This window comes from Sphaerodactylus townsendi, linkage group LG01, assembly GCF_021028975.2.
Source record: "Sphaerodactylus townsendi isolate TG3544 linkage group LG01, MPM_Stown_v2.3, whole genome shotgun sequence".
Lineage (NCBI taxonomy): Eukaryota > Metazoa > Chordata > Lepidosauria > Squamata > Sphaerodactylidae > Sphaerodactylus > Sphaerodactylus townsendi.
In genome coordinates this window covers 172,793,968-172,820,840 of record NC_059425.1, presented here as the reverse complement: position 1 = coordinate 172,820,840, position 26,873 = coordinate 172,793,968, and the positions used below count along the sequence as shown (strand labels likewise).

The 26,873-nt window shown below is 46.3% G+C and overlaps 1 protein-coding gene and 1 non-coding gene across 2 annotated transcripts; both read right to left on the bottom strand.

Annotated features, from left to right (window-relative positions):
• Nucleotides 1–288: 288 nt before the first annotated feature.
• On the bottom strand, nt 289–26,873 carry HSPA9 (heat shock protein family A (Hsp70) member 9). The gene is made up of 17 exons (XM_048499994.1): nt 26,723–26,873; nt 21,187–21,245; nt 19,288–19,375; nt 19,018–19,199; nt 17,184–17,308; nt 14,983–15,056; nt 14,643–14,749; nt 13,563–13,725; nt 12,442–12,534; nt 10,620–10,829; nt 9,468–9,695; nt 8,378–8,482; nt 7,283–7,400; nt 6,114–6,208; nt 3,690–3,782; nt 2,359–2,499; nt 289–1,000 (listed from the first exon to the last, which is right to left on the bottom strand). The coding sequence occupies exons 1-17, from the start codon at nt 26,768–26,770 to the stop codon at nt 932–934; spliced, it is 1,998 nt and encodes a 665-aa protein (XP_048355951.1). The 5' UTR covers nt 26,771–26,873; the 3' UTR covers nt 289–931.
• On the bottom strand, nt 6,906–6,972 carry LOC125425651. The gene has a single exon (XR_007243414.1). It is a non-coding gene; the product is annotated as a small nucleolar RNA SNORD63 (small nucleolar RNA).

Genomic DNA, 26,873 nt, shown 5'->3' with positions numbered 1-26,873 from the left:
GATCTGCAGGGGCAGAGGCTTCTATTAACAACGTTTCAGATGATTTTTTGAATCACAGCCGGGAAAGGCATCAAGAATTTGACACTTTTAAGAACTGGGACGGGAAGCCCTTAGCTTGCTCTGGGGCTGTCTGCGTTAACTGATGTCCCGAGCAGCGGGAAAGCATGTTAAGAATGCTGCTGTAAAGAGATCCTCCAACCAACGACCTCAAGCTGAGGTCTCCAGTTCTGCGCGATCACAGTTACTCTATGGGGGTGGGATCAAAACGTACATAAAAGAACACACAGATCCAGTAAGAATTATTTTTTATTAATTGGGAAGCTGTTTTCCTGTAAGAAGAGATGAGACAGCCGCTAGAACAGAAAGCTTAGACAAGCAGTAAGTGGCGCTTCAGCGTGGCCTCGTTTACAAACCTCGGCGGCTTTAAAGCGACCCACCTCCTTGGGTGCAAGGATACTAAGCTAGACCTGAGCACTGTGTACATCCACTTCCCACAGCTGAATCCAGACCCTACTGCAATCCCTTCCCACGGAAAACAGAAATACGTTCCCAAAACAGAGGATCCATCGCTCAGGGTGGAACTTGAAACAGTCAGGAATCCAAAGCCCCGCCCCTGAACTCAGGACACCGTTTCTCAAGCCTTCTGAAGTCACGGCTTTACTCCATACCGAGTAAAGAGCTTGTTGAATCCTGTGGATGTACCTGAAAAAGGGCACTGGCCCTCGGGGATGGGCTGCGCTGCATTAACTTCCTCTTTCAAATCAGGTGATGATTTCACTAATAGACACATCACTAATGTATACATTTATGAAAGTATTATAGGATACTGCAAAAACACAGTAAAGACGTAAATCTGCCCAGGAAGGTCCTCTGGCTCCCAAGCTTCAAAACACCCGCCTCCTCTTTCTGTTCCAGTCTGCACTAGACTGAATTATTGTTTTTCTTCCTTTTCTTCTTTCTGATCCCCAGAGCTTCCGGAACTTTCCCGCTCTGATGCCATCTGCGGGGAGGAAAAAACACACACACATAAGCATATGAGTTTGCGAGCTAAGGACAGAAGCTCCATAAAATCCCGTCTTATATAAGCAAGTTGTTTTCAATCAGGGAAGCTTTTATTCCTGTATTCCAGGGGTCCCCAAAGTAGTACCCATGAGCAACAGCTGGTCCCTTTTCTGATGCCTGCCAAGTATTAGGAAGTGGGTGGAACCAATACAACTAATACAATACAACACCATACTACAGTTATCCCTTCCACATTAATGATGTTGAGGAGTGTGCCCCCCCCGCCCCCGCCCGAGATCTGGAAATCAACATGAAAGTTTTGTACCAGAGAATATTGTATTTTTACTTTCAGTCTTTCAAACGGAGTGGCGGGGAGCAGGGCTAGGAAGACACTAGGACTTGGGGGGAGCATCCTAACAAAGAAGGTCTGGCATGTTGAGTTGTGTGGCAGAGCAATTCACAACCTTACTTTTCTTCTGTAACAGATTATAGCTGTCTGCTCTGAACGGTAACAGCACAGAAATCCCTATTCCCTAAGCACAGGGTGCAATCAGCATGTCAGGTGTGACTGAGAGAAGACACTCCACAGTCACCTTGGAATCCAGTAACACGCCCACTCCAGACATACACAGAGACTGAACGCGCTGGTAGGGAGAATGAAACTATCCCACTTAATGGGCAAATCTGCTCTCTATATGCCTAGCAAGCAGTCATCTATCATGCCTTGTCTGAACTGAGTTTGTTCGTGTTATGAACGCATTAGCACCACTATCGCCCAGGCATTTTCCAAGAGAGGTATCAGGGCAACTGAGTTTGCTGCTCCAAATCCAATCTCACGTCAATGAAGTTAAAGAAAACCCAAGTAGCAAAATCTCCGCTGGGTGGTACTACAGAGGAGTGGGGAAAGGGGAAACATTTCGTGGTCATCCCACTCAACACAGCTTGGCAATCCCCCCACTAGCTCCCCAGAAAGCAAGGGGTATGTATTTTTTAAAAGCCATAGCCCAGAGCACGAGAAAATAGGGTAAAACTATACAAAAATTAAAATGTGTGTAGCAAATATTGATGAAATTAAGTGCCCGGCAATCTGAAATTGAGGACCTGGGAGCTTTCAACTGCAACAATCCCCCTCAAAGATTAACTGCAATCCTTTTGAAACACATCTAAGACATTAGCAGTGCCCTCCGTACGACCTGCTACCATGTTCATGGCTTGAATCATTCCATTTGCTTTGCTGGGTTGGCCATTTCCTCTTGAAATCAGAAACACACTTATGGCGGGGGATGGGGGTGGGGTCCAACACCAGGTCCATCCCTTCCTGGCCACCTGAGCTTGCGAGGCTCACCCCCTTCTCACCTTTTTGTAGGCCATTTCAAAAAGCTTCAGGGACGCTTGCTGCAGGGTGGTCGCCGCCTGCCGAATGTTCTCGCCCGTTTCGCTATCTTTACGAGCCAGCAGCTCCCGCATTTTTGCGATTTCTTCCCGCAGCTTGTTGCACTGTGAAAGCAATCACAGACACACACGCACACACCCATGACCATTTTTGAAGGGATGTCATGTTGGTGAGGGAGCAAGCTTGTTTTCTGCTGCTCCAGAGACTAGGAGTGATGGGTTCCAGATGAAGGAAAAGAGATCCCATCTAAACGTCAAGAAAAACTTCCTGACCGTCCGGGCTGTTCGACAGTGGAATTCACTGCCTCGGAGAGTGGTGGAGTCTCCTTTGGAGGTTTTTAAACAGAGACTGGATGGCCATCAGTCAGGAGTGCTTTGATTGTGTCTTCCTGTATGGCAGGGGGTTGGACTTGATGGTCCTTGGGGGTCTCTTCCATTCTTATGATTCTATGATTTTTGGCTTCTTGCCAAGGGCCGACATATCCTGCAATGGTTTAGCAAGGGTGGCTAAGCTCTGATGGCATGGATGGAAACACTGGGAGCCCACCAGCCTAATACCCCAGGCAGTACCAGATTTAGACAACCAGATTTAGACGAAAAGAGATCACAGGCTATTCCACTTGTGAGGCCCCTCTCAATTCCACACCCTCACAACTGGAGGAAGAGGGTTTTTAACAAAATTGAGTAAAGCTGAGGATGATGACGGGTGTTTAGAATCCCACAATTCCTCCTCTAAAGGACATAGATGTCATTGTTAAACTGGTGGGAAAAAAATGCATAAATGGTAAAATTAACGCTGTAAAAAACTTTTACCGCAACCAAACTTTGTAAACATTTTGTGAAATAAGCAGGAATTTGTCAAACGTATTATATACCTCTGCCGGAGGCGCCCTAGATTTTGAAGCCCTGAGCTTCGACCTGCCGAGCCTATCGGTAAATCTGGCACTGACTCCAGAACGAGACCTTTCCGCACCATTCCCCAGGTCTGATTCCGCACAGAGAGATCCACAAACCTCTACAGTTAATTTTCCTAGTCAGTTCCACGGGAGAAATTTACCAAAGGCTTTGTAGGGACAAGATGACAAGTTATTTTTTTTTAAAGTCCCTCATCTATACAAGAGGCGTAAAATTTTGGTGGATAAGAACAAATCAATATGAAGGGTTCTGTAATTTAGAAACATTTTACATGCACTTTTAAAAAAAAATCAAGAAATTATGCAAATGAGCACACATGTGCATTAAGTCACAATGCAAAGATGCAGTGCCTTTGTAACAGGACACCTCAGAATACGCACCTCATCAGCAGGGAGCTGATCTTTGAATTCTTCCATCTTGGATTCTGTATCATGGATTATTCCTTCTGCCATATTCACAGCTTCAACACGTTCCTAAGTAAAGCAACAACTGGGGGTAAGGAAACACGCTGTACCGGGTTTGAACTCGCAGCTCCCCACATAGAAGAGAAGAATAATTTGGATTTATACCTGACCTTTCTCTCCTGTAAGGAGACTCAAGGTGGCTTACAAGCTCCTTTCCCTTCCTCTCCCCACAACAGACACCTTGTGAGGCAGGTGGGGCTGAGAGAGTGCTAAAGAACTATGACTACCTAAGGTCACCAAGCAGGAACGTAGGAGTGCAGAAACATATCTGGTTCACCAGATAAGCCTCTGTCACTCAGGTGGAGGAGTGGGGAATCAAACCCAGTTCTCCAGATTAGAATCCACCTGCTCGTAACCACTACACCACGCTGGCTCTCTCATATCTCAACAGAGATTACTAGCCCACCCAGAACAGAAACAGGAAGTCTCCAGTTGCCTTAACGGTCTAAGAAACAGAAAGTTCCCACCTTCAGGACACTCACATAGTACAAATGTTGTATGCTTAAGAGACGTCCCAGCTCTGGTTTGCATCCCCTCCATACAACCCAATAATCACAGAGCTGAAGAGGTACGTGCACACACACACATGTGCAGTGCATGAATTATTGAGAGGCCAGTACATACCATTTCTACATGGTAGAAATGTTTGTGCCACCTACTGAGATATTCACAAGCTACTTCAAGTGCAAGAAATAAAAAAGGGCTTGCTACTTCATTCCCAGTATCAGGAAATTCATTATAAGGCACTCCAATTGCACGTTAGGAACACAAGGGCTCAGTTCAGATGTAAAGTGAAAAGCTAGTTCACTTTAACTATGGTTAGTTTATGAAAGCAACATTCATCCTGCAGACCGTCGTTCAACTCCCAGCTTGCCTTAACAAATGATGGCTTCATCACCACTGGCCAGGTGTTGTATCTGGGGAGAGAACGGCTTAGGGAAGGAGCCAGTCATCTATGCTCTCACATCACACTACAGCACAGGTGTCAAACTTGTGGCCCTCCAGATGTTATGGACTACAGTTCCCATCATCCCCTGCCACCATGATGCTGCGAGTTTGATACCTATGAACTATAGTTAAGACTAGCCAATTGTTTCCAATCCTGGTTTCATGGGCCTTAGCAAGCCATAATTAATAGAATGGCCTGCATTCAGACAATTACACAAACCACAGTTGGTTTAACTATGCCATAGTTTCACACTGGCCTGTGCTAAAACAAGCGGTAGACATTGTGAAGTCTTTTAGGGGTGGAAAAAAAACATTCCTGTTTGCAGTAAATGTACTCTTTATGCACCGTATCTTGTTACTTTTTACAGCTCAACCCAGATTAGGTAAGCGGGTGGAGACAGAACCATTTCGATGCAAAAGGGCATGCCTGTGGTGTGGGAAGCCCAAACAGGAAACAAAAGCCCAGCCACCAAAAATCCCCCACAGAGGATAACGGAGATATGCCACTAAAAATGCGGTGCATCTCTAATGCTGGCTTTAACAGCACACGGGGGCAGGGTAGGCAGTGGAAACCGATTTAAGGTCAGTTCTGCAACAGCGGGTCTAGGGACGGATGGCAGCTTCCAAGTCGAGTGCTGCACAGTCTTGCAGAGTGTGCCTGCACAGGTTAAGTTGCTCCTCCGCTGGAACATTTGCCCCTTCTGCTGGAAGGGTGGGCACCCATACCCGCTCCAGAAATGAATCTGCCACCCCCCAGCAACTGGGCTGCCAGTGAGCTAGACTTTCTGGCAGATGAAGGAATGATGAGACTGAAGATCAGTCACACCCTTTTGCCTAATTTCTTCAAATCAGTGATAAAGGACCCAATGACAACTCTGGCCTGAATGACACCTGTAGCAAAACAGACATCCTAGCTGCCAAGGCACCAGTTCAGTGCTCCAGCAATTCAGTCTGTGTGTCAAATTAGTTCTCGAGAAACTCAGAATTTCAAGATCGGGTATTTTCCCACAGCATCACAAAAAGGGTAGGAAGGAGAGCTCTTGCCAACATTCTGATATTATGTAGATGCTAGAATTTCACTTATGCCAGCGTCAAGGGTCTGCAACATTTGGAATTTTACCTTACTACCAGCTAAGAACTGAAAAGCAAGAACATGCTTCCTAGTTCTTCTATAGAGATGCAGACACAAAGACAGAATAATGAATGAAAGCAGTGGAGGCCCCAGTAGTGGAGAAAATTTTTCAATTTATGGATGACTGTATAATATTTATGCATGGAATTCCCAACAGGGTAACTTCAGTTTGATACCTAGATGTCCACTCAAATATTCTGAACGTGTTAGGAATGAAGTGTTTAGACAAGACAAACCAGAAACGCCAAGTGTAAAGTTACCTTTCTTCGCCTGTCTTCTTCAGCGTACTTCTCAGCGTTTTTCACCATATTTTCAATGTCATCTTTGCTGAGGCCACCAGAAGACTGGATCACAACTATGCAAAATGTGAAAAAGCAAATTTTAGAGGGACACTTAGCAGAATTACATTCAACACTGTTTAGTGGTACAGACACGTTCACCTGTGAAAGAATCTACGTATTTTATCAGCACAGGTAATCCTTAACGCTAAAGGTTCACCATCCCTGGCAGTATCTTTCTTCCTCAAGAATTTTATTTAGATAGTTAACTTTGGCATTTTTTTTTGCTGCTTCTGACATTTTGTAATCATAAGAACATAAGAACAAGCCAGCTGGATCAGACCAGAGTCCATCTACTCGCAGTGGCCCACCAGGTGCCTTTGGGAGCTCACATGCAGGATGTGAAAGCAAGGGCCTTCTGCGGCTGTTGCTCCCGAGCACCTGGTCTGTTAAGGCATTTGCAATCTCAGATCAAAGACGATCAAGATTGGTAGCCATAGATCGACTTCTCCTTCATAAATCTGTCCAAGCCCCTTTTAAAGCTATCCAGGTTAGTGGCCATCACCACTGTGGCAGCATATTCCAAACACCAATCACACGTTGCGTGAAGAAGTGTTTCCTTTTATTAGTCCTAATTCTTCCCCCCAGCATTTTCAATGAATGCCCCCTGGTTCTAGTATTGTGAGAAAGGAAGAACAATTTGTGAAAGTGAGCGTTTTCATCTGTGAAAGTGAGCGTTTCTCAAAGCAGCTGAGACCAGCTCCCCAGCCACGGGATGCTCAGTCAGAAATTTTCCGCACATCTTCTCGGAATGATGTGTTGATAGTGAACATCACGGCATGGCCACACTGGCTGGGTTCTGGTCAAAATCAAGAACTCACGACATCTTATGGAACGCTTTCACAAGGTTCCCCGAGAATTAAACCTAGAACTGGAAATGCGACCTAAAACAACAGCTAATTTTTTAACCAGGTAGGCATCATGCCCTTTCCTTCTACACTCACATTTCTGCTTTTTTAAAGATTGCATTTCCCAGAATCTCCACAGTACCCCCCAAAGGCCACAAACTCCAGTCTTGTTCAAGTACTTGCGGCCAGTCATCCCAACTTCCCCCACCCTTAATTCAAGGAAACGGCCATTCGCACACTCACTTTGCTGTTCACGCCCTGTGCCTTTATCTTTTGCAGAAACGTGAACGATTCCATTGGCGTCGATGTCGAAAGTCACCTCGATCTGAGGAACGCCCCGGGGAGCTGGGGGGATCCCAACCTGGAATCACAAAGTACGCTTATGATCATTCGTGGAAGAGGACCACTTACTGGAAATTCCAGTGTTGTGAAACATTATAGATATCAAGGGCTGGTTCAACGAATCATTCATAGAATCGCTATCATGCAGAAGCAGTTACATGTGTTATTTAATATTTTACAAGATTAAGAGATGGGGACAATTGTATCCATGGGCACAATTTCCACCAATTCCCCATGGCAGACCCTCAACTCCCTCCCCCAACCCCTGATATTTAACCCACATGAAGGTGCCTTACACAGAACTACACTATTGAAGTCAATAGTATAATATCAATAAAGTACTTTGAGCCATCAAAGCCAATAGTGTATGTTGAGGTAAAGTGGAAAGGCAGCAGTATGACTGGCACAGCACCGTTTTGTCATGAACACGGATGGAGACAAGACTACGCTAGGATGGAATTAAGGAAAAGCTTTTCAGGAGTAATTTTAGCCAAGAGACTTTCCTTGGAAGGGATGGTTCTTCCCCACTTCTCTCTAGAACCGTGGTGGCGAACCTTTGGCACTCCAGATGCTATGGACTACAATTCCCATCAGCCCCTGCCAGCATGGCCAATGTCAGGGGCTGATGGGAATTGTAGTCTATAACATCTGGAGTGCCAAAGGTTTGCCACCACTGCTCTAGAACATTCTATGTCAGGCACTCCAATACCTCTTGAAAACCCTTACAGTGATACTATTATTTAAGGAACAGAACAATGTAAACCTGCCAGCGTAGTATGAAATACTTGCATTCCTTGGCATAGTGAACACTTCCAGCAATTCCCCACCCCTCACTTTGCCCTTCTCAAAGTTCCCTTCTTAAAAAAAAAAGGAAATGCAATTGTGAACAATGATGTCTCTGTGACGAAACCCCTCTCAAAGTGAACAGATGACTCTACTTTCAGGAGTATTACTGTATGTCAACAAATAGGCCCAAGTTGCAGAAAACCAACATACCAGAGTGAACTGGCCCAACAGCTTGTTGTCCCCGGCCATCTCTCTCTCACCCTGGTGGACTTTAATCTCAACTTGAGTCTGTCCGTCAGCAGCCGTAGAAAATACCTGTGCAAATGAACACCCAGCTGATATGAGCAGAGGTACGTGAAGTGGTCAGCAAGTAAATAGGAACAAGACAGGTGACCCAAGAGCGAATGGAGATGAGTCTTGTGCATGCATACACCACCCCCGTCGATCAGCCTCTGCTCTATCTGGCTCTTGGAAAGTACACCTGAGGCTACTTTGGACCATGGCTCCGCCAAGGTCACTACTGCCAACTCAGACAGACAGCAGCTCTGCAGGCAGTGGTGGCGAACCTATTGCACAGGTGCCAGAGGTGGCACTCGGAGCCCTCTTTGTGGGCACGCAAGCTGTCGCCCCAGTTTGGGCACTCGGCAGTGGCATAGCACCATGGGGGTGAGGGGTGCGCAACGCACTAGGCACACGCCCCTGCGGGGGTGTGGTGAAGGTGTTCCGGGGCAGGGCAGGGGTGTTTCTGGATATTCCAGGGGCATTCCAGGGCAGGGTGGGGGCGTGGCAGGGGCACAGGGCGCACGCGTGCCCCAGGTGCAGTTTCCCCTTGCACTCAGTCTCAAAAAGGTTCGCCATCACTGGTCTAAGGCACAGGTCTTTTCAATCACCCTGGACATCGTGGCTTGGTTTTGAAGCCTGCCTGCACAGATATTAAGGGGACCGGGGGCGGGCGGGGGGAGAGGAGAAAAAGAGCAAGGAGACTAAAAGTGGCTTACAAGCTCCTTTCCCTTCCCCTACCCACAACAGAAACCTTGTGAGGTAGGTGGGGCTGAGAGAGTTCCAAAGAACTGTGACTAGCTTAAGGTCACCCAGCAGGAACATAGGAGTGCAGAAACACATCTGGTTCACCAGATAAGCCTCTGCCACTCAGATGGAGGAGTGGGGAATCGAATCCGGTTCTCCAGATTAGAATCCACCTCCTCTTAACCACCACAACATGCTGGCTCTCATGGCTATCCCCCCGAGATGGCCTACCAGGGTGAAAGAACAGAAAGAACATCCAAAAAAATCCTCTTGCCTGGCTCTTCTTGGTGGGAATAGTGGTATTCCTGTTGATAAGTTTAGTGAAGACTCCTCCCAGGGTCTCAATTCCCAGGGAAAGAGGCGTCACATCCAGCAACAGCACGTCAGTCACGTCTCCCGCAAGCACGCCTCCTTGGATGGCGGCCCCAATCGCGACGGCTTCATCCGGGTTCACGGCTTTGCTAGGGGCCCGCCCGAACATGTCCTGCACGGTCTGCTGCACCTGAAGGCATGCAAGGCGCATGGGCTTGTGTTAATGTCACAGGCGCAACTCGTTCCAGGGTTGGACAGGTACCTGCCAGCATTTCCCAACCATAACCACCGGACACAACCCAAATTATTTTCTCCAGCAAGAACAAGGAGTTTCATATACCTAAGCGTAAGAATGTGCAAAACAAGCTTTGCATTGAGGAGGGGAAAATGCATTTGACTCCAAGGTCCAGAGGAAGAAAACCTATGGGATTCTGCAGCAGTGGGGCTGAAGTGTAGCCCCTCAACCTCAAGATCCTCACAGCATCAGACAAAGGGACAACCTAGAGCAGGGGTGTCAAACTCATTTGTTATGAGGGATGAATACAACGTAACTGTGATTTGGTCAGGCTGGGCCTGGGGAGGGGGGAATGTGGCAGCCTCAGCTGGTGAGCCCCTAGCAGGCTGCCAAGCCCAGACTGGCATTGGAGGATGGTTACCCCTGCCTGACACCCACGAGCCAGCTGAGGCAAGCCCCCCACCTTCCTGATCTGGCTAGCGAGGGGGTGGGTTTACCTCAGCTGGCTTGCAGGCCTGATAAGCCCTCTCAAGTGGTTGAATTCAACCCCCGGGGCCGCATGACATCCCTAGAGAATTTAGCCATGAGGTAGAAGATTCTTGGGTGTCCCCCACAGTACGGAGAGCGTTAAGACCAAAGACAAGCTAGATCAACTTTCCAAATTTAATTCAGGCAGAAGAGCTACAGAGACCGCAGAACAATCAAGCTGCACCCATCGCCTTAGCAGTAACATGCTTGAGACCCAGTCCCTCTTTCCTGTGCCCAATTATCACAGCCCACAATAGGCTACGTCTAAAGAGCTCAACAAAAGCAACAAAAAGCCCGCTCGACAGGTCCCAAGATGACGAAACGTTCCAGTTACAGAGAATCCGCGAGTACCTTGGGCATTCTGGTCATGCCGCCAACCAAGATGACTTCCCCGATGTCGCTCTTGCTGACTTCCGCATCTTGCATGGCTTTTTGGCAAGGGGCGATCGTCCTCTTAATCAGGTCGGCCACGATCCCCTCAAACTGAGAGCGGGTCAGCTTCATGTTCAAGTGCTTTGGCCCAGAAGCGTCCATGGTGAGGTAAGGCAAGTTGATGTCTGTCTGAAATACCGCAGAGTTAAACATACTGAGGGTTAGACTATAGGGCAGTGGGGGCGAACCTTTGGCACTCCAGATGTTATGGACTACAATTCCCATCAGCCCCTGTCAGCATGGCCAATTGGTCCATAACATCTGGAGTGCCAAAGGCTATAGAGAGTGGAACTCAGAAACCAGGCAAGAATGGACTGCAGGCAAAGTTTCTGCTGAACATCAAACAGCACAAGGAGAAGAGCGCTTCGCTTTTGCCTCCAATCAGTTTGCTCAGCACACTGGGCCAGTTCTCTGACCAACCAAGCAACACGAGCCCCTGAGATGTTAGAATTGGTGTTGGTGGGAATGGAGAAGGCAACAGGCGCAGGTTAGATCACAAACCTGCATAGCCACAAGTCAGGTGTCATGAGCCAGCCCCTGGGTACTCACCAGGACACAGAGGACTCTGAGGCAGAACCTGAGGATGCAGTGCAGCCAGAGTTTGCTCCTGAGGAAGACCAGGCAGCAGAGCCAACTCCCAGCCCTTCCCTGCCCGATGACATACACGTAGAGGAGACTGCAGATCCTGCTAGGGAACCCAGTGATGGGTCAGCTGTGCATAGGAGGCAGGAGCAGAGGCAGCTGCTGCAGAAGCAAAGGAGGAGTGCTCCTTTTGGCAGCAAGATAGAGAATATAGAAGTGTCTGCGTCTGATGAGGATTAACTCCTTGCAGAATCCCAGCCCCTTGAACAAGGCTCTCTATATAAGCCGCGCTGTGAGCTGCTCCTGCCAGGGTGCAACACGTGTGTTACCTGTCGCCGCTGTGCGCATGATATTTTGTTGATTCCCAGCCTGCTTCTCGGTTCTCCCGTGCCTTGACCTATTGAACTGTGACCTGACTACACCTTGCCTGCCTTGACCTATTGGATTGTGATTTGACCACGCTTGTGCTTGCCGCCCGTTTGGCCCTGTAGGGTCAGACCCGGCCACGTCCCTCCCTGTGGGCAGCACATCAGGGGTTAGGGGGGCAAAGGTAGCAGTCCCAGGCAGCACAGCACCCCCATTTAGATTGCTGCCTGGGAACGTCTTCATTTTAAGAGCTTTCAGGGCATACATCCATCAAATCAATAAAATACTGCTCTGGGTATACAACATCTACAGAAGTATCGTAATGCAAGCCTAATCATCCAGTATCAGAACCAAGGACAGGTTTTGCTACTTTGCAGGAAAAGATGGCAATGACATTTATGAGCAAGTAAATAGATGCTCTCAGACACTACTTGGGAAAGGAGGCATCAACCTACACCTTGAGGCCAGTGACCCCAGTGACCCCCAACTGCAGAGAATCAAGCCTGCACACATTATGCAAAGATCTGCATTTGGATTATTATTTCTTAATCAGAAAAGACCTCTCGGCCGTCACTGTAAGCGTCAAACTAATTGTGCGACAGTAAGCCAGCAGATTTAACTAGCGGAGAGAACTTAATCGTCGACATCCCTTGTCAAATGAAGAGGACCACTGGTTGTATTTGGAGTTTGTTTTTTTGTGACACTGGAACCGAAACTGGAATGTTAAAAAAAATCAAGAAGCACCCCACACAGGCCAGGACTGCGAAAGGTGCGATGCGATTCAAAGTCTCACCTGGACTGAAGAAGACAGTTCACATTTTGCCTTTTCTGCTGCTTCCCTCACTCTCTGGAGAGCCATGTTGTCTTTGGTCAAGTCGACGCCTGTCTGAAAGAAGAGGTCAAAAACCCACTTTCAGAGTCTTCCATTTTGGGGGCTAAAACACTTCAAAGGCGCAAACTCCACAAACCCATTGAACATTCAGGCAGTGATGCAGGATCAAACTCCTCCTGGCCCTGAAAGTATTAAATAGGGGTTCCAAATCGTATCCCCACTTTACACAGTGCTCCCAAAATTCCACTGGCTTGACCACGATGCCTTTTATAAGACTACAGCCTGCCAGTCAGGTTTTGTGGCCTGTAATAGGCTGAGGAGTGCTATTTCAGAACAGACTACTTAAATTAAATAGGTGTGTGCCTCTTCCCAGTATTGAAGCCCAAGGTACAGTTCCATCCTGGCCTACCTGTAAGCACCAAGGGACCATTTTAGTCGCACCCCAGTCTCCTGTAACAGATCACATGCAGTTCCTACATTGTGACCAGAACTATTTTGCCTGGACAAAGAAAAGCAAGCATTCTCCTATTGCACAGATTAACTGATTTCACCTGCATGTTCTCACTGAACAGTAACACTTTCCATGAAGGAACAGCCAGTTCCAACGTGAACCAGCTCTCCAATCATTAATTGCACTGAAGATGCACAATGCTGTGTTTATCTTACTAATGCTGCCTTTTTTGCTACATGCACTAGATGGAGATAAACTTCGTGGAACAGTTAACGGAAGGCCAGAAGTAGAGGGGCAGAAGGAACATCCCATTACTTCCAGAAATAACTCAGAAGTTCTGTTAAACCAATAAAGTCAAAAACACAGATATGACAAATTAGTGAAAGAGTCTAAACCAGACATGTCCAACTCTGGGACTTCAGATGTTCATAACTACAATTCCCATCAGCCCCTGCTGGCATGGACAATTGGGTTGATTGAAATTGTAGTCCATGAACATTGGGGTAATGGGAATTGTCATTCATGAACATCCGAAGCCCAAGTTGGACACGTCTGGTCTAAACACTATTTGGAAAATGCTCCCTGGAAGCCTCTGAACCCACATAACTACACGATACAAACAACTCCTCACCTCTCTTTTGAACTCTTTGACAATATGCTGCAACAAGGCCTGATCGAAATCTTCGCCGCCCAAGAAAGTGTCGCCATTGGTGGATTTGACCTCAAAGACTCCCTTCTGAATTTCCAAGATAGAAATATCAAATGTGCCACCACCCAAGTCATAGACTGCAATGCTACAGGAGATTAGAAAGCAAAGAAACCAGAAGGCATCAGTATTTTCTGAACCCAGATCACCCAGGGGGATAGCACAGAGGCCCCCACTTCTCATGTTAATCAAAGGCTATCACTGTCAAAGAAATCAGGTTATGTTAACTTGCTTGTCATTCTCCAGTTTCTCCGCTCTTCTTTCCAAGAGCAACGAAGCTTCAAAGATTTCAAAGCACGTCTCCTATGATTACTGTTAATGTTGAGTTGATCTTATTTTGATAAAAGGACCGGTTGAAACTGGAAGCGACTTCTTCTAAGGGCAGGTAAAAGACATGGCCCGTTCGCTAGGGATGGGCAATTTCTTTTAACACTAGGGCACAAGGACATGGAAGAGGTCTGATCTTCCCCCTACATCTCAAACAGCCAGGCTGAAATTTGCTCCCTTAAGCAGACAGTTCACATGGGAACGTGCTTGAAAATCTTTCAGTTCCACCCCTTGCCCCCAAGCTGTAAAAAACAGCCCGGCTGTAAAAGGATCGCAACAGTGGCGTAGTGGTTAAGAGCAGGTGTTCTCTGATCTGGAGGAACCGGGTTTGATTCCCCGCTCTGCTGCCTGAGCTGTGGAGGCTTATCTTGGGAATTCACTCCAACACACTCCAGCTGGGTGACCTTGGGTTAGTCACATTCTTCTGAGCTCTCTCAGCCCCACCCAACTCACAGGGTGTTTGTTGTGACGGGGGAAGCAAGAGGAGTTTGTAAGCCCCTTTGAGTCTCCTGCAGGAGAGAAAGGGGGGATATAAATCCAACTCTTCTTCTTCTACATTCCTCTCAGAGAAGCCAACACATCTACCTAGTCAACCAGCATAACCGATGGGAGGGCAGTTTCCAAAAAACAGGATTCAGATTTCCAAAATTACACTAGCTTTTTGGACTGAGTACTTACATTTTGTCTTCGGCCTTGTCTAAACCGTAGGCTAGCGCTGCAGCGGTGGGCTCATTTATAACTCTCAAGACGTTCAAACCGGCAATCTGTCCGGCGTCTTTAGTGGCCTTGAAGGAAGACGTCAGCATTTTAATAATCACCTCCAAAGACACAAAGCAACATCTCTCTCCCTGCCCCCAACCCCGCAGCCAAGATGAAGCAACATGTATGTATCACTCTTGAGTAACACTCTCGGGGAAGGCATGGGTGCAAAATTATTCCAAATGCACTCCTGGCTAAAGATCATGCTACACTGGGAAAAGTCACAAGCCAAGGGAAAACCAGGGTTCTACAACCCTACCTGTCTCTGAGAATCATTGAAATATGCAGGGACTGTGATGACTGCGTTTTTTGCTGGATGCCCCAGGTAGTTTTCTAGAGGAAGTGAAAACAACATACATCTATTTTAAACACAAGACTGACATTACATCAACTACAAGGCAGAGATTATGATTTGAATGGGATATTGCCATTTAAAGTTACGTCACGAGACTTTGGACTGAGCAGATATTGTCAGTAAAATTTGACAAATGCTGTCACCTCTTCTTCTACTAGGGAATTTGCGTTTTTTCCAGATAGCCTGAATCCATAATTCCTATCAAGTTTGGGTCAGCATGGCCAATTGGCCATGCTGGTAGGGGCTGATGGGAATTGTAGTTCCTGAACATCTGGAGAGCCGCAGGTTCCCTACCTCTGTTCTAGACCTTCAAGCAGGTAAACGCCGGTCATCTCAAAACAATCTTGTCAAGATAACTAGAAAGCTCTAGCCTGAAGCAGCAATACTGAACAGCCAGTGTGGTGTAGTGGTTAAGAGCAGGTACACTCTAATCTGGAGAACTGGGCTTGATTCCCTGCTCTGCCACTTGAGATGTGGAAGCTTATCTGGTGCACCAGATTAGCTTGTGCACTCCCAACACACGGCAGCTGGGTGACCTTGGGCTAGTCACAGTTCTTCAGTGCTCTCTAAGACCCACCCACCTCACAGGGTGTTTGTGGGGGGGTGGGGGGAGGGAAAGGAGATTGTAAGCCACCTTGAATCTCCTTACAGTAAAGGGGGGATATAAATCCAAACTCTTCTTCTAATATATCGTGGCTTACCTAGCACTCGAGATAAGCTCCCATCTCTTTTAGAACATGCTATAATCTGTTTTCCCATTTGTGTTCTCACACACTTCTATGTCGTTCTATTAGCCACCATTTGAATTAAGTGGGGATCAGTGCACACGTCAGTAAAAGCAATTTTTTTAAAAAAACATGATGCCCATGACAATGTTTCCTTCACGGGCATATTAAAGGCTGCAGACTGGAAACCCCTTGATGCATCATTCAATTTGAAGCACTTCCAAGCGACAGCCGTTCTGCATAATCAACGGCTCATACGTGCATAATGTGGGGATGTTGCAGCTGTAAAAAGGAGGACAGAACAAGACTGAAAAAATTAGGTAAATTAAGCAGTCTGAGTGTTCTGAGGAAATGTAGCATTCAGCACACTACTGCTGTGTAGATTTCGCAGGCGTCAATGCCCTGAGCACTCACCTGACATTTAAAACTTTAAAAATTAAAAATGACATTTAAAAATTAAAAAAAAATTTTTTTTAAGCCAACAGAGAATTACAGAGCGGGAAGGGGCCATAGAGGTCATCCAGCCCAACTCCCTGCTCAGTGCAGGACAACAGGCCTCACTTCACCTCGCTGTGTGTGGAGATCAGTGATTCTGCAGGAGTATTGGAACTATTGAGTTCAGTGATTATGCAGGAGCATTGGAACTACTGACTACGGCAGCTGCTCTTAAACAACTGAGTTGCTCTTTAAGCAATTGAGTTGATTGCTGGGTTTCTGTGGAAGGTTATAGAGTTAGGTTAGTTGGTTGGTCTCCTTGTAGGGGCAATAAGAATTATACTGCTCACAGTTTTCTGGTAGTTTGAATAGGGTTTTGTAGAGCTAGGCCATCCCAGTTATGGAACCTAGGGAAGTCGCCATCTTTTGTTGTCTTGGCTATCAGGTTAATTAATTCTGAGGCTAGTTGTAATGGTTAGGTTTTCATGTACTATGGATTGATGTTTTTGGTAGTTAGCATGTTGTGTTATTATCATGCTGTTAAATGTAAGATGCTATTATACTGTGACAAATTGTTACGATGCTGTTATGCTGATATGTGCTACTTGTTAACCTGAGATGTTGGACCAGTGTTAGGATTTGTTTAATTGATGTTGCTTTATGCCTACTGTATTGATATGCTGTTGTTATTTACTTCATAGTTGTATTAATCCGCCTGTGCTCTTCTCGTGGAGGGTATGCATATAAATTAAAAGTCAAATCAAATAAAAAAAATTATAGCCCCAGATCGTACAAGTCCACAATTAAACCTGCCCCTATTATTAAAGCTGCTAAAACATACTGTCGCTAACTGCTAACAATGAGAACTACAAAACATGCCACTCATCTCAAACTCAGTATCGTCTTCAGCCCTTCTTTCAACTCCAAACCAAACACTGTACAAACCTGCTGTTTCCTTCATCTTCATCAATATGAAGGCACCAATCTGGCTCGGGGAATACAGCTTTCCATGAGATTCCACCCAGGCATCGCCATTTGAAGCACGGACGATTTTGAAAGGAACGTTCTTGCTGAAGGCGTAAGTGTTTTTTCAAAGGTTAGGACGATAAATTCCTAATACATTGTGAGATCATTTCCAGGCTCCGTGAACCTGTGAGTTTCTCTCCAGATGTTCATGGACTACAATTCCTAACTGGCCATGCTGGCAGGGGCTGATGGGAGCTGTAGTCCATGAACATCTGGAGAGCCACAGGTTGCAGACCCCTGTTCTAACGTTTCTGTTGCTGCTGCTGGGCTTCAATCAAAGTTGGGAGTGATAAGGAGAAATCTTATTCCAAAGTTACCCTTAAAGACTTTGTATATTAAGGTTTAATGTACTGTCGAAGGCTTTAGGTTCAGTCAGTAAGTCTTTTATGTATTTCTTACATTTATACCCCACCATATCTCTACGAGTCAAGGCAGCTTACAATAAAACATCATACCCTGAATTATAGAGGGGTATGAAAAGTTCCATGGAACTAGGTGGCGTAGTGATTAAGAGCGCCAGATTGTAATCTGGAGAACCAGGTTCAATTCCCCACCCCTCCACATGAATCCCTTTTGACCAGTCACAGTTCTCTCGGGACTGTCTGAGCCCACCCGGAGGCAGGCAATGGCAAACCACCTCTGAATATCTCTTGCCTTAAAAACCAGAAAAGGGATCACGATAAGTCAGTTGTAACTTGACAGCAATATATATATACATGCATAAATAATAAAAATGAAAGGGTCCCTTAGTATTCTTACAGGATGCCTCAAAAAGTTCCCTACTCATCAAGGCAACAGGCAACTTAAACTCTGAGATAACATACAACAAGAGATTCATGAAGGGATCTCTCACTTTTTTTTTTAAGTTGCAAACAGCAACTCCAAGCTATAACCGAGATCCTGGAGAGCTGCTGCAGTTCAGAGGAGGAAATTCTGAGTCGGAGGGACCAAAGTTACAACTTGGCAGACTATCCCTGTAACTGGTTCTGGTGGGTTTTTTGGGCTGTGTGGCCGTGGTCTGGTGGATCTTGTTCTTAACGTTTTGCCTGCATCTGTGGCTGGCATCTTCAGAGGTGTGACACAGAGGGAAGTCTGTTACACACTGTGTCCAGACTTCCCTCTGTGATAAGCCTCTGAAGATGCCAGCCAAAGATGTAGGTAAAACGTTAAGAACAAGATCCACCAGACCATGGCCACACAGCCCAGAAAACCCACAACAACCAGTTGAATCCAGCTGTGAAAGCCTTTGACAATACACTGTCCCTTTAACTATTTTTCTAATGAAGACTGCTAAACAAGGTGTTCAACAGAGGGCAGACATGTCTTCATGCATCAATGTACCCTGCCAGGGATATGTTGAAATAAGGATAAACTGACATCATTGCAGCCTAACAGGTCAGGTGGTTAGAAGTGGTTGGAAAAGAAGTCAAAGAATGAAGCCATGTTGAGCAGGTTTTGCTGTAAATGCAGTGCAACGGGGTTGTTTTGCTCTCCCACCGCTTACGCTTATGAAAGCAACATGCACATTTCCATGATTTGTAATTTTTCAAAATTACTTGGGACCATATGGCTACTCCTAAACCAGTTGTAATTTAACCAGTCACCATTAGCAAAACCTGCACTGCTAATTACATTTTTACAGTTTGCTCACAAATTACAGACAGCCCCAGAACGAAATTAACTCCAGAAGGGCTGACATGTTCATGCTCTGGTGATATTATTCTTCAATACAAAACAAAACATTTTTCCTTACATATCTTTCTGCACTTCTGAATCATCGTATCGGCGCCCAATCAACCGCTTGGTGGCATAGAGTGTGTTCTGAGGGTTAGTGACGGCCTGCCGCTTAGCCGGCATTCCAACCAATCGCTCGTTGTCATTACTGAACGCTACAACGGAAGGGGTAGTCCTGGCGCCTTCAGCGTTTTCCAGCACCTGTGCAAGGAAGACAAAAAGAACTGAAAGGCATCTGTAATCGAGGAGTTAGGTTTTCTAAGCCAGACCAACCATTTTCCCAACTCACTTTAGCTTGCTTCCCTTCCATGACAGCCACACAGGAGTTGGTTGTGCCAAGATCGATACCGATGACTGCACCTTTGATTGCTTCTGAGCTGAAAGGCAAAAATTAAGACACGTCACAAACCAACAAGCTCTTGAAATGAAAGAATCGCTGATAAATAATTACTTGCTTCCCTGAGAAGTGTATCAAATAGCTTAAGCAACCTAGAGTGGCTTTTACAACATGTTTGAAGATGGAAGAATGCCCTAGTTTAGAAAACTGGGAAAATTAAAAGAGGTAATACTCAACAATGGCAAAATGAATGAGCCTGGTCAGTAAAATACATAATCAGAAACGTCAAGACAAATGGAAAATGTACTTCTCATATTATTCATCAGTATAAAGGGGGAAAATGAAATGAAATGGGAAATCTAGTATTAATTTATAGGAAATCTAGTATTAATTTATAGGAAATCTAGTATTAATTTATAGAATCACTAGCAGGTGCTAACATTGCAATACCTGTGCTAGAGCATAAAAAAAAGTTATAATTCAACCAAATGTATACATTTAAGAAAAAATTGAATATAATATTAATTGGGTTTGAATACTAGATTATCAATCTGTGTTGTTATTATAGAATATTTGTTATAGAATAATTGGTACAATTCTGTTGACTCTCGTTACACATTTAGAACTGTGATCAAACTATGTTTCATTCTCATTTTTTATTCTTTTGTTGTTTCTATATTGCCGTTGTGAAAAATAAATACGTACATTTTAAAAAGTAGCTTAAGCATCCTGCTTCCAAAGTAAACTACTAACATAATGGCATACAAGAGCAAAGAAATGTGTTTTGCACCACCAGTAATATGCTTGCTTTTGGCAAATGTGACATTCCAAAAAAATTCCCTGGACATGTGTAACTTCAAAACATCTTTCATACAAAGACTTGCTATGGGTCAAGAAAGCAAAATGGCTGGGCTGGATCATAAAGAGTAAAAGTGCATCTCAAACAACTTCAAATACGTTTGACGACTCCGGTGAAAATTTCTAACATATATGTATAGGTTAAAGTGAGTTGATGGATGTTAAGAAGGGGCTGCTAACCGAATTTTCCCAAATGCAATATGGAAGTTCATTAACCAAATGTATCAAGCTTCAGTCCTCTTCAGCAGCTAGAAGTTAATATGTGGTATTGCTACTCCTGATTTGCCATTCACATTCTCAGTAAGTCAAGGAGAATGCTTTCCTTGGCAAGGAAAAATTATGCCATAAAAATTCCACTACTAGGATTTCCAACAAAGACAAAATCAAAAAGTTTAGTATTCTACAGGTGTATTTTGTGCGTAATTGCAAGGTATTCTCTGCTTTCAAAGATATGGAGTTGTTACTTGGGGCTTCTTAACAGACTCATTTTGAACTGTCTTGCGGTTCAAAAAAATTGCACTTTGTACAGAGATGTGTATTTGCTGTCTACTGGACTATAAATACAACAGAAAAGTAAAACATTTGCTCCCACTGAATATGCGTTCCAGCACAAATGTAAAAATGTTATATCTAACCAAGATACATTTGCAGATTCAAAAAGAGATTAAAGGAGATGCAAAATAGGTAAGCCATATCAAGACCACTGGCAGGAGTAGAAGAATGAAATAAATAATAAAAACTAGGTAAGTTCTGAACTCTTCTGAAACTGTGGGTTTCAGCATCCGTACGGCTCTGAATAGGGCAATGGTTTTAAACCCCAAACAGAAACTAAACTCTTTTTCTAAAAAGCCACGCTATCCTCAAATTGCGTATCAGAAACAGGCTATCTTCACAACGATTCTTCTAGCAGCAGCTATCTCCAAACTTTCAGATACACACCATTTCAACAACCACCATAAGTTACTTGCCAACCTGTTCTTTGAGGATACTTACGCATATTTCCTGCTTGTTACACCTCTAAGGATATCTTGACATAAACCATTCCAGATAACCTGCAAAATAAGATAATTCAATTAAAACATACACTTGGAAAGGTCTTCTCCCATCAGGATGAGCACCAGTGTTCCCTAGAAGCTGTGTGGGTGAGCGGCCACGCACTCGTCATTTCCGTGCTGCATCGATAAAAAGTTCGCCACTCAACAGGGTGAGCTCTCCCAGGAGGCTGGTGATCTTTCTCAATCTCAGGCAAGCTGTAGAAGGCGATGCCACCAACCTGGGGGGGAGGAATGCGAGGGCCAGCACAAAGGTGCAAGATACAGCCCCACACAGTGGGGGGGGGGGGGGAGGTACAGCCTACCCTGGAGGTGAGAGCAAGGACTCCAGGAAGTGATGTAGGTGGGCTGGAGCTGCACCTGCTGCTTCCACTTGTGGAGTCGACTTCCTGGTCTGGGTAGGAGCAGCAGCACTGGTGAGTGGGGGGGGGGGGGAGGCTCTAGTTCTCCTCCGTGTAGGGCTAGGGGAAGGGCAAGGTAGGTCTCTGCGGGGCTTTCCTTCTCTGTTTTTCTCTCTCTCTCTCCCTCCCTCTTTATTTCTTTGCTATGATGAAGAGGCAGATTGCCCACAAACCACCTCTAAATGTTCCTGAAAACCAGCTATGACTTGAGGGCACTTCCCCTCCCACCCCCAGCCAAATGGAGAGATCTCCCTTAAAAGCTCAATTATTTATATGTCTGATCCATATTTATGTCATGCAGTAACAACTCTACAGAAAAATGCTTTTTCAATTGTGAATTCATCCTGGATAAGATGCATGAAAGGCTGAATGGCGCACAGTAGATTTTAATTTAAACTATTTTTCCTCAAACCGTCAAAAGTTCTGCTCAATGGTTGGGAAGTTCCACTCAGTGGTGGGGGAAAATTAGGGGGGAAACTGACGAGTACCGTTCTTAGATGGTGTTAAACCTCAAAGGAATGCTCTCCAAAAACAAAAGAGTTTCATGAGGTAATACTTAAATAAAATTACTTTTTGCTGTTAAACAAAGATCCTTTCCTGTGCAAACAACACAGCGTTACCTTGACTATGGGGATGATTTCCCTAAGCATACACATAGAATTACAACTTTAGGCTGGGATCAGACATAACAGCAAATCCTGGGTCACCACTGGCAGCCTGGAGAGCCAGCGTGGTGTAGTGGTTAGGAGCAGGTGCACTCTAATCTGGAGAACCAGGTTTGATTCCCCGCTCTGTGGAGGTTTATCTGGTGAACCAGATTAGCGTGTGCACTTCAACACATGCCAGCTGGGTGACCTTGGGCTAGTCACAGTTCTTCGGAGCTCTCTCAGCCCCACCTACCTCACAGGGTGTTTGTTGTGAGGGGGAAAGGAGATAGTAAGCCCCTTTGAGTCTCCTTATAAGAGAGAAAGGGGGGTTATAAATCCAATTGTTTTTCCTCTTCTAGATTATGGGTTGAAAAACAAGCAGTCTACTTATTTGGACAAAATATGTATATTATTATTGAACTGCTTTTCTTTCTGGACAGTGTTAAACAAATACAGATTCTCTCTTCCCACTACCTCACACACATATCAAAATAATGGTTGACACACTTGAAAGCTTGGACTTTAGAACTGGCAAATGCACAGTCTATCCCACTCAACGCTTCATTGCCTTTGCCATCACAAGACAGAACTGGCAAAATGAGTCTAACTCTGTAAATTACACAAAGGATAAATCAATTACCAAAAAACCCACCCTTCAGTGCCACTGTTTCTGTGTAGCGAACACAGCATCAGGACTAAGATCTGAGAGACCCAGGTTTGAATTCCCACTCAGCCTCAGAAATTTGCTGAGTCACCTTGGGCCAGTCACTCTCTCTTAGACTGTAGGAGGAGCAGTGGCGTAGGAGGTTAAGAGCTCGTGTATCTAATCTGGAGGACCGGGTTTGATTCCCCGCTCTTCCACCTGAGCTGTGGAGGCTTATCTGGGGAATTCAGATTAGCCTGTGCCCTTCCACCCATGCCAGCTGGGTGACCTTGGGCTAGTCACAGCTTCTCGGAGCTCTCTCAGCCCCACCCACCTCACAGGGTGTTTGTTGTGAGGGGGAAAGGGCAAGAGGATTGTAAGCCCCTTTGAGTCTCCTGCAGGAGAGAAAGGGGGGGGGATATAAATCCAAACTCTTCTTCTAACATACTTCACAGGATTGTTCTCAGGATAAAGTGGAGGATGTTGCAAGCCACTCTGTGTTCCCATTGGAGAGTATAAGCAAAGCACAACATTTGTAGGTATTATATTAATACAGCCACCATAAGATCAATCTTTATTTTGACACTGGAATACTCTATTTCACTCACACCAGGCTTTAAAAGGGAAAATTAAGAAAATGCACGCAGGATGCAACTCTCAATAGCAATCAGCCATGACAACTGAATGGAATCACCTCTGAATTCTACCTCTTAAAAGACGGTAGGGCAAAACGGTTGTTTGCATTGCCCTGATTGTGACTTTCCCAAAAGGAGTGTTGGAAACAGAATGCTGGCTTAGATGCACTTGGCATCTAAGCTATCACATTGTGCTTGTTTCATGATGGACACCATCCAGAATTGCGCAGGGAGTCTACATAGCTCAGGGGTCTGCAGCATGCGGCTCTTTCAGCCTTACACTGCGGCTCCACATGGCCTGGAGGTCGGAGGATAGTGTGGGCGTGTCCTTCCAGAGCAGCATTGGAAGGAAAGGTGAGTGGAGGGCCGAACTGGAGGCGACTCTGTGCGTGAGAGTGCTGCTTTTTGCATCCCCTCCACTCACCTCTCGTTTCAGTGTTGCTCTGGAGGGCTGGAGGGACATGCCCACGCTGCCCTCTGACCCCTGGAGGTCGGAGGGTAGTGTGGGCATGTCCCTCCAGAGCAGCCGCCATCCCTGCAGCCACCATCCCCACTCTGCCCCACAGAGCAGGCAGCTGCCTGCTCCATCGGGCAGAGGGGGTTTCCCTGCCCGGTACCGCTGCCTCCTGCAGCGCGAGAGGCGGCAGCACCAGGCAGGCCGCAGCCGCCATCCCCCCTCTGCCCTATGGAGCAGACAGCTGCCTGTGGCAGAGGGGGTTTCCTGGCCTGGCGCCGCTGCCTCCCGCAGTGCAAGATGTGGCGGAACCAGGCAGGCCACAGCCACCATCCCCACTCTGCCCCACAGAGCAGGTAGCTGCCTGCTCCATCGGGCAGAGGGGTTTTCCCTGCCTGGCGCCTCCGCCTCCCAGGGCTGGAAGGTGAGTGGAGGGGGCGAACCAGAGCGGAGCCGCCTCTCCGGCTCAGTAGATCTTCGGGGCCATGGAAAACGGGTCCAAATGGCTCTTCGGGTGGTAAAGGTTGCTGACCCCTGACATAGCTGTAAGCATCATAAATAATATCACGGATATGCAAAAAACTACATGGTCAGTTAAATTTGCTATAAAAGATCTCATCTCTCTGGAATTAGAGGAAAAACGTGGGAACTGACCCACTTTTGCTCCAACCCCCACTGAAAATGTATATATATTTTTAAAAAGAAAGAAAAAGGTACAAAATAATTTCTCTGTTTCAAGTATTTTTGTTTAGACAAATTTGCAATTGGGGGGTAGTTTTTTTTCTCTTTCCAGCATTTGAAGTCATACATGTTTTAGCACAGCAAGATGGATGCAGGTTCAGTTTCCAGCATCATCTGTCTAAAAAGCCTCTCTTCAGCAGATCTGGGAAATTCTTCTCAGTTGATAGATGAAAACTGGGCTAGAAAGTGGGATGGTAGTTAAGTGTGTCAGACTTCAATCTGGAATCAAATTCCCTCTCAAAGGCTTCTTGTGAAAATAAAATGGGGAAAGGGAGAAGCCAAAGCCCTTGGAAGCAAAGGTAAGATGTACTAGACCAGTGGTGGCGAACCTATGGCACAGGTGCCAGAGGTGCACTCAGAGCCCTCTCTGTGGGCACGCGTGCACAGAGTTCGTCATGTGAGGGGGAAATTGCGCGCCCCCCACAACACATCTAGGCTGGCCTGGGCTGCTGGACTTGATATGCATGCACCTCAGCGAGCAGGGAGGACTCGGCTGGCGGGCCTGGTGCCTGTGCTCCGGGTGGCTGCTGCTGAGGGGGGGAGGGGGAGGCAGAGGCAACAGAGATGCTAGAGAGGTACAGAGCAGCACATGTGGGACTTGCTGGAGGCTACAGCAGGCTGGCCCCTGCTCGAGGGGGTTATTCAGGTTAAATTGCCGCATTGGCACTTTGCGATAAATAAGTGGGTTTTGGGTTGCAATTTGGGCACTCGGTCTTGAAAAGGTTCGCCATCACTGCCCTAGACAGGCAGATGAGTCAACAGCCTGAGGAAGTTCAATGGAGCTTCACAGATGATGCAATGAAAGGCAAGAGTTTAAAAGGCTGGCAGAGGAGACCACGCTGATTTGTGGAAAAGGACCTGCAAATCCACAGCTATTAAACCTCACTGTTATAAAGGACTTTCATGTTCAAAGCAGTACGAAGCCGTGAATCTGAGAAAAAGGTAGGTGAATCGGGAAGAAAAAGAGTTTGGATTTATACCGCATTTAACAGCTTTCTCAAACAGCTTACAAACTCCTTCCCTTCCCCTCCCCACAACAGATACATTGTGAAGTAGGTGGGGCTGAGGGAGAACTGAAACTGGCCCAAGGTCACCCAGTCAGCTTCATGTGGAGAAGCAGGGAAACAAATCCAGTTCACCAGATAAGAGTCCAATGCTCAGGCTGAGGAATCAAATCTGGTTCTCCAGATTAGCGTCCACTGCTTTTAACCACTACACTGCACTGGGTCTCAAAACAGCTACAGGGGTGGGGATACAAAGGTAGGCCTTCATGTCTCACTAGTGTAATCCTCAAAACATTATTGTACAAGACAGATCCATCTGATCTAGAGAAACTTTTTTTTTTGGCCTTACTTATGCTAAACCAGGAAGCAGCACTTTCTTAAAGAAGCATTGCAAGTGACCACACCAGAAGCCACGTGGGTGGGCAGCCCTATTAGATAGGGATACCTTTAGGGGCCTCAACTGGCTGGCGGAGGAGAAAGGCTCTGAGAGTCAAAGTCCTGTTCTCCAAACATTGTTAGAAGGGGCCACTGACAACGGTCCCCTTCTCCACTGTGAAAACGGTCCGTAAAACTCGAACTCAAAGGCTGGAATTCGTTTATAACGGCGTTGAAACAGAGAATCACCTTATAACGGCATTGAACAAAAGACTTAAGCAGTCCATGAACAACCACCTACAGTGGCTGAGCAAAAGTACTAGGAGCCTCATGGGAACAGCCGCGGCCGTTTGCCCAGCCATCAATATTACCGCTTAAGGTAGACTGCCTCTGAACATGGAAGCTCCCTTTAGTTATTAAAGGAGAACCCTCATGATCAAAGATAAGAACAATAGCTACTGAAAGGCGGGTGAAAATGAAAGGGGCCGTCCGGGGCTCTGCACGCCCTTGGCTTTCCCGGCCCGGGCAGGCACCAACCCGGTCTTCTAATTCGCAGCCTCTTTCCGGCGTGTCTCACCTGTGCTGGCCCGGGAAGGAGCAGGCGGAGCCGCGCGGCGCTCAACATGGCAGCGGCGTTGGCAACGAGACTGAGGCCGCGGCAAGGAACAGGCACGGAAAGAGACACGCGCGGCCGCCGCTGCGCCTTCTGGAAGCCTCCAACTCACGTG

Excerpts from the sequence above, each read along its gene's own strand:
- HSPA9 (XM_048499994.1), bottom strand. The coding sequence starts at position 26,770 with ATGTTGAGCGCCGCGCGGCTCCGCCTGCTCCTTCCCGGGCCAGCACAG. Across the intron at positions 17,309-19,017 it reads TCAGAAGTGCAGAAAGATAT|CAAGAACGTTCCTTTCAAAA; the intron begins GTAAGGAAAAAT and ends TTACGCCTTCAG. Across the intron at positions 8,483-9,467 it reads TTCCCACCAAGAAGAGCCAG|GTATTTTCTACGGCTGCTGA; the intron begins GCAAGAGGATTT and ends TCATTTGCACAG.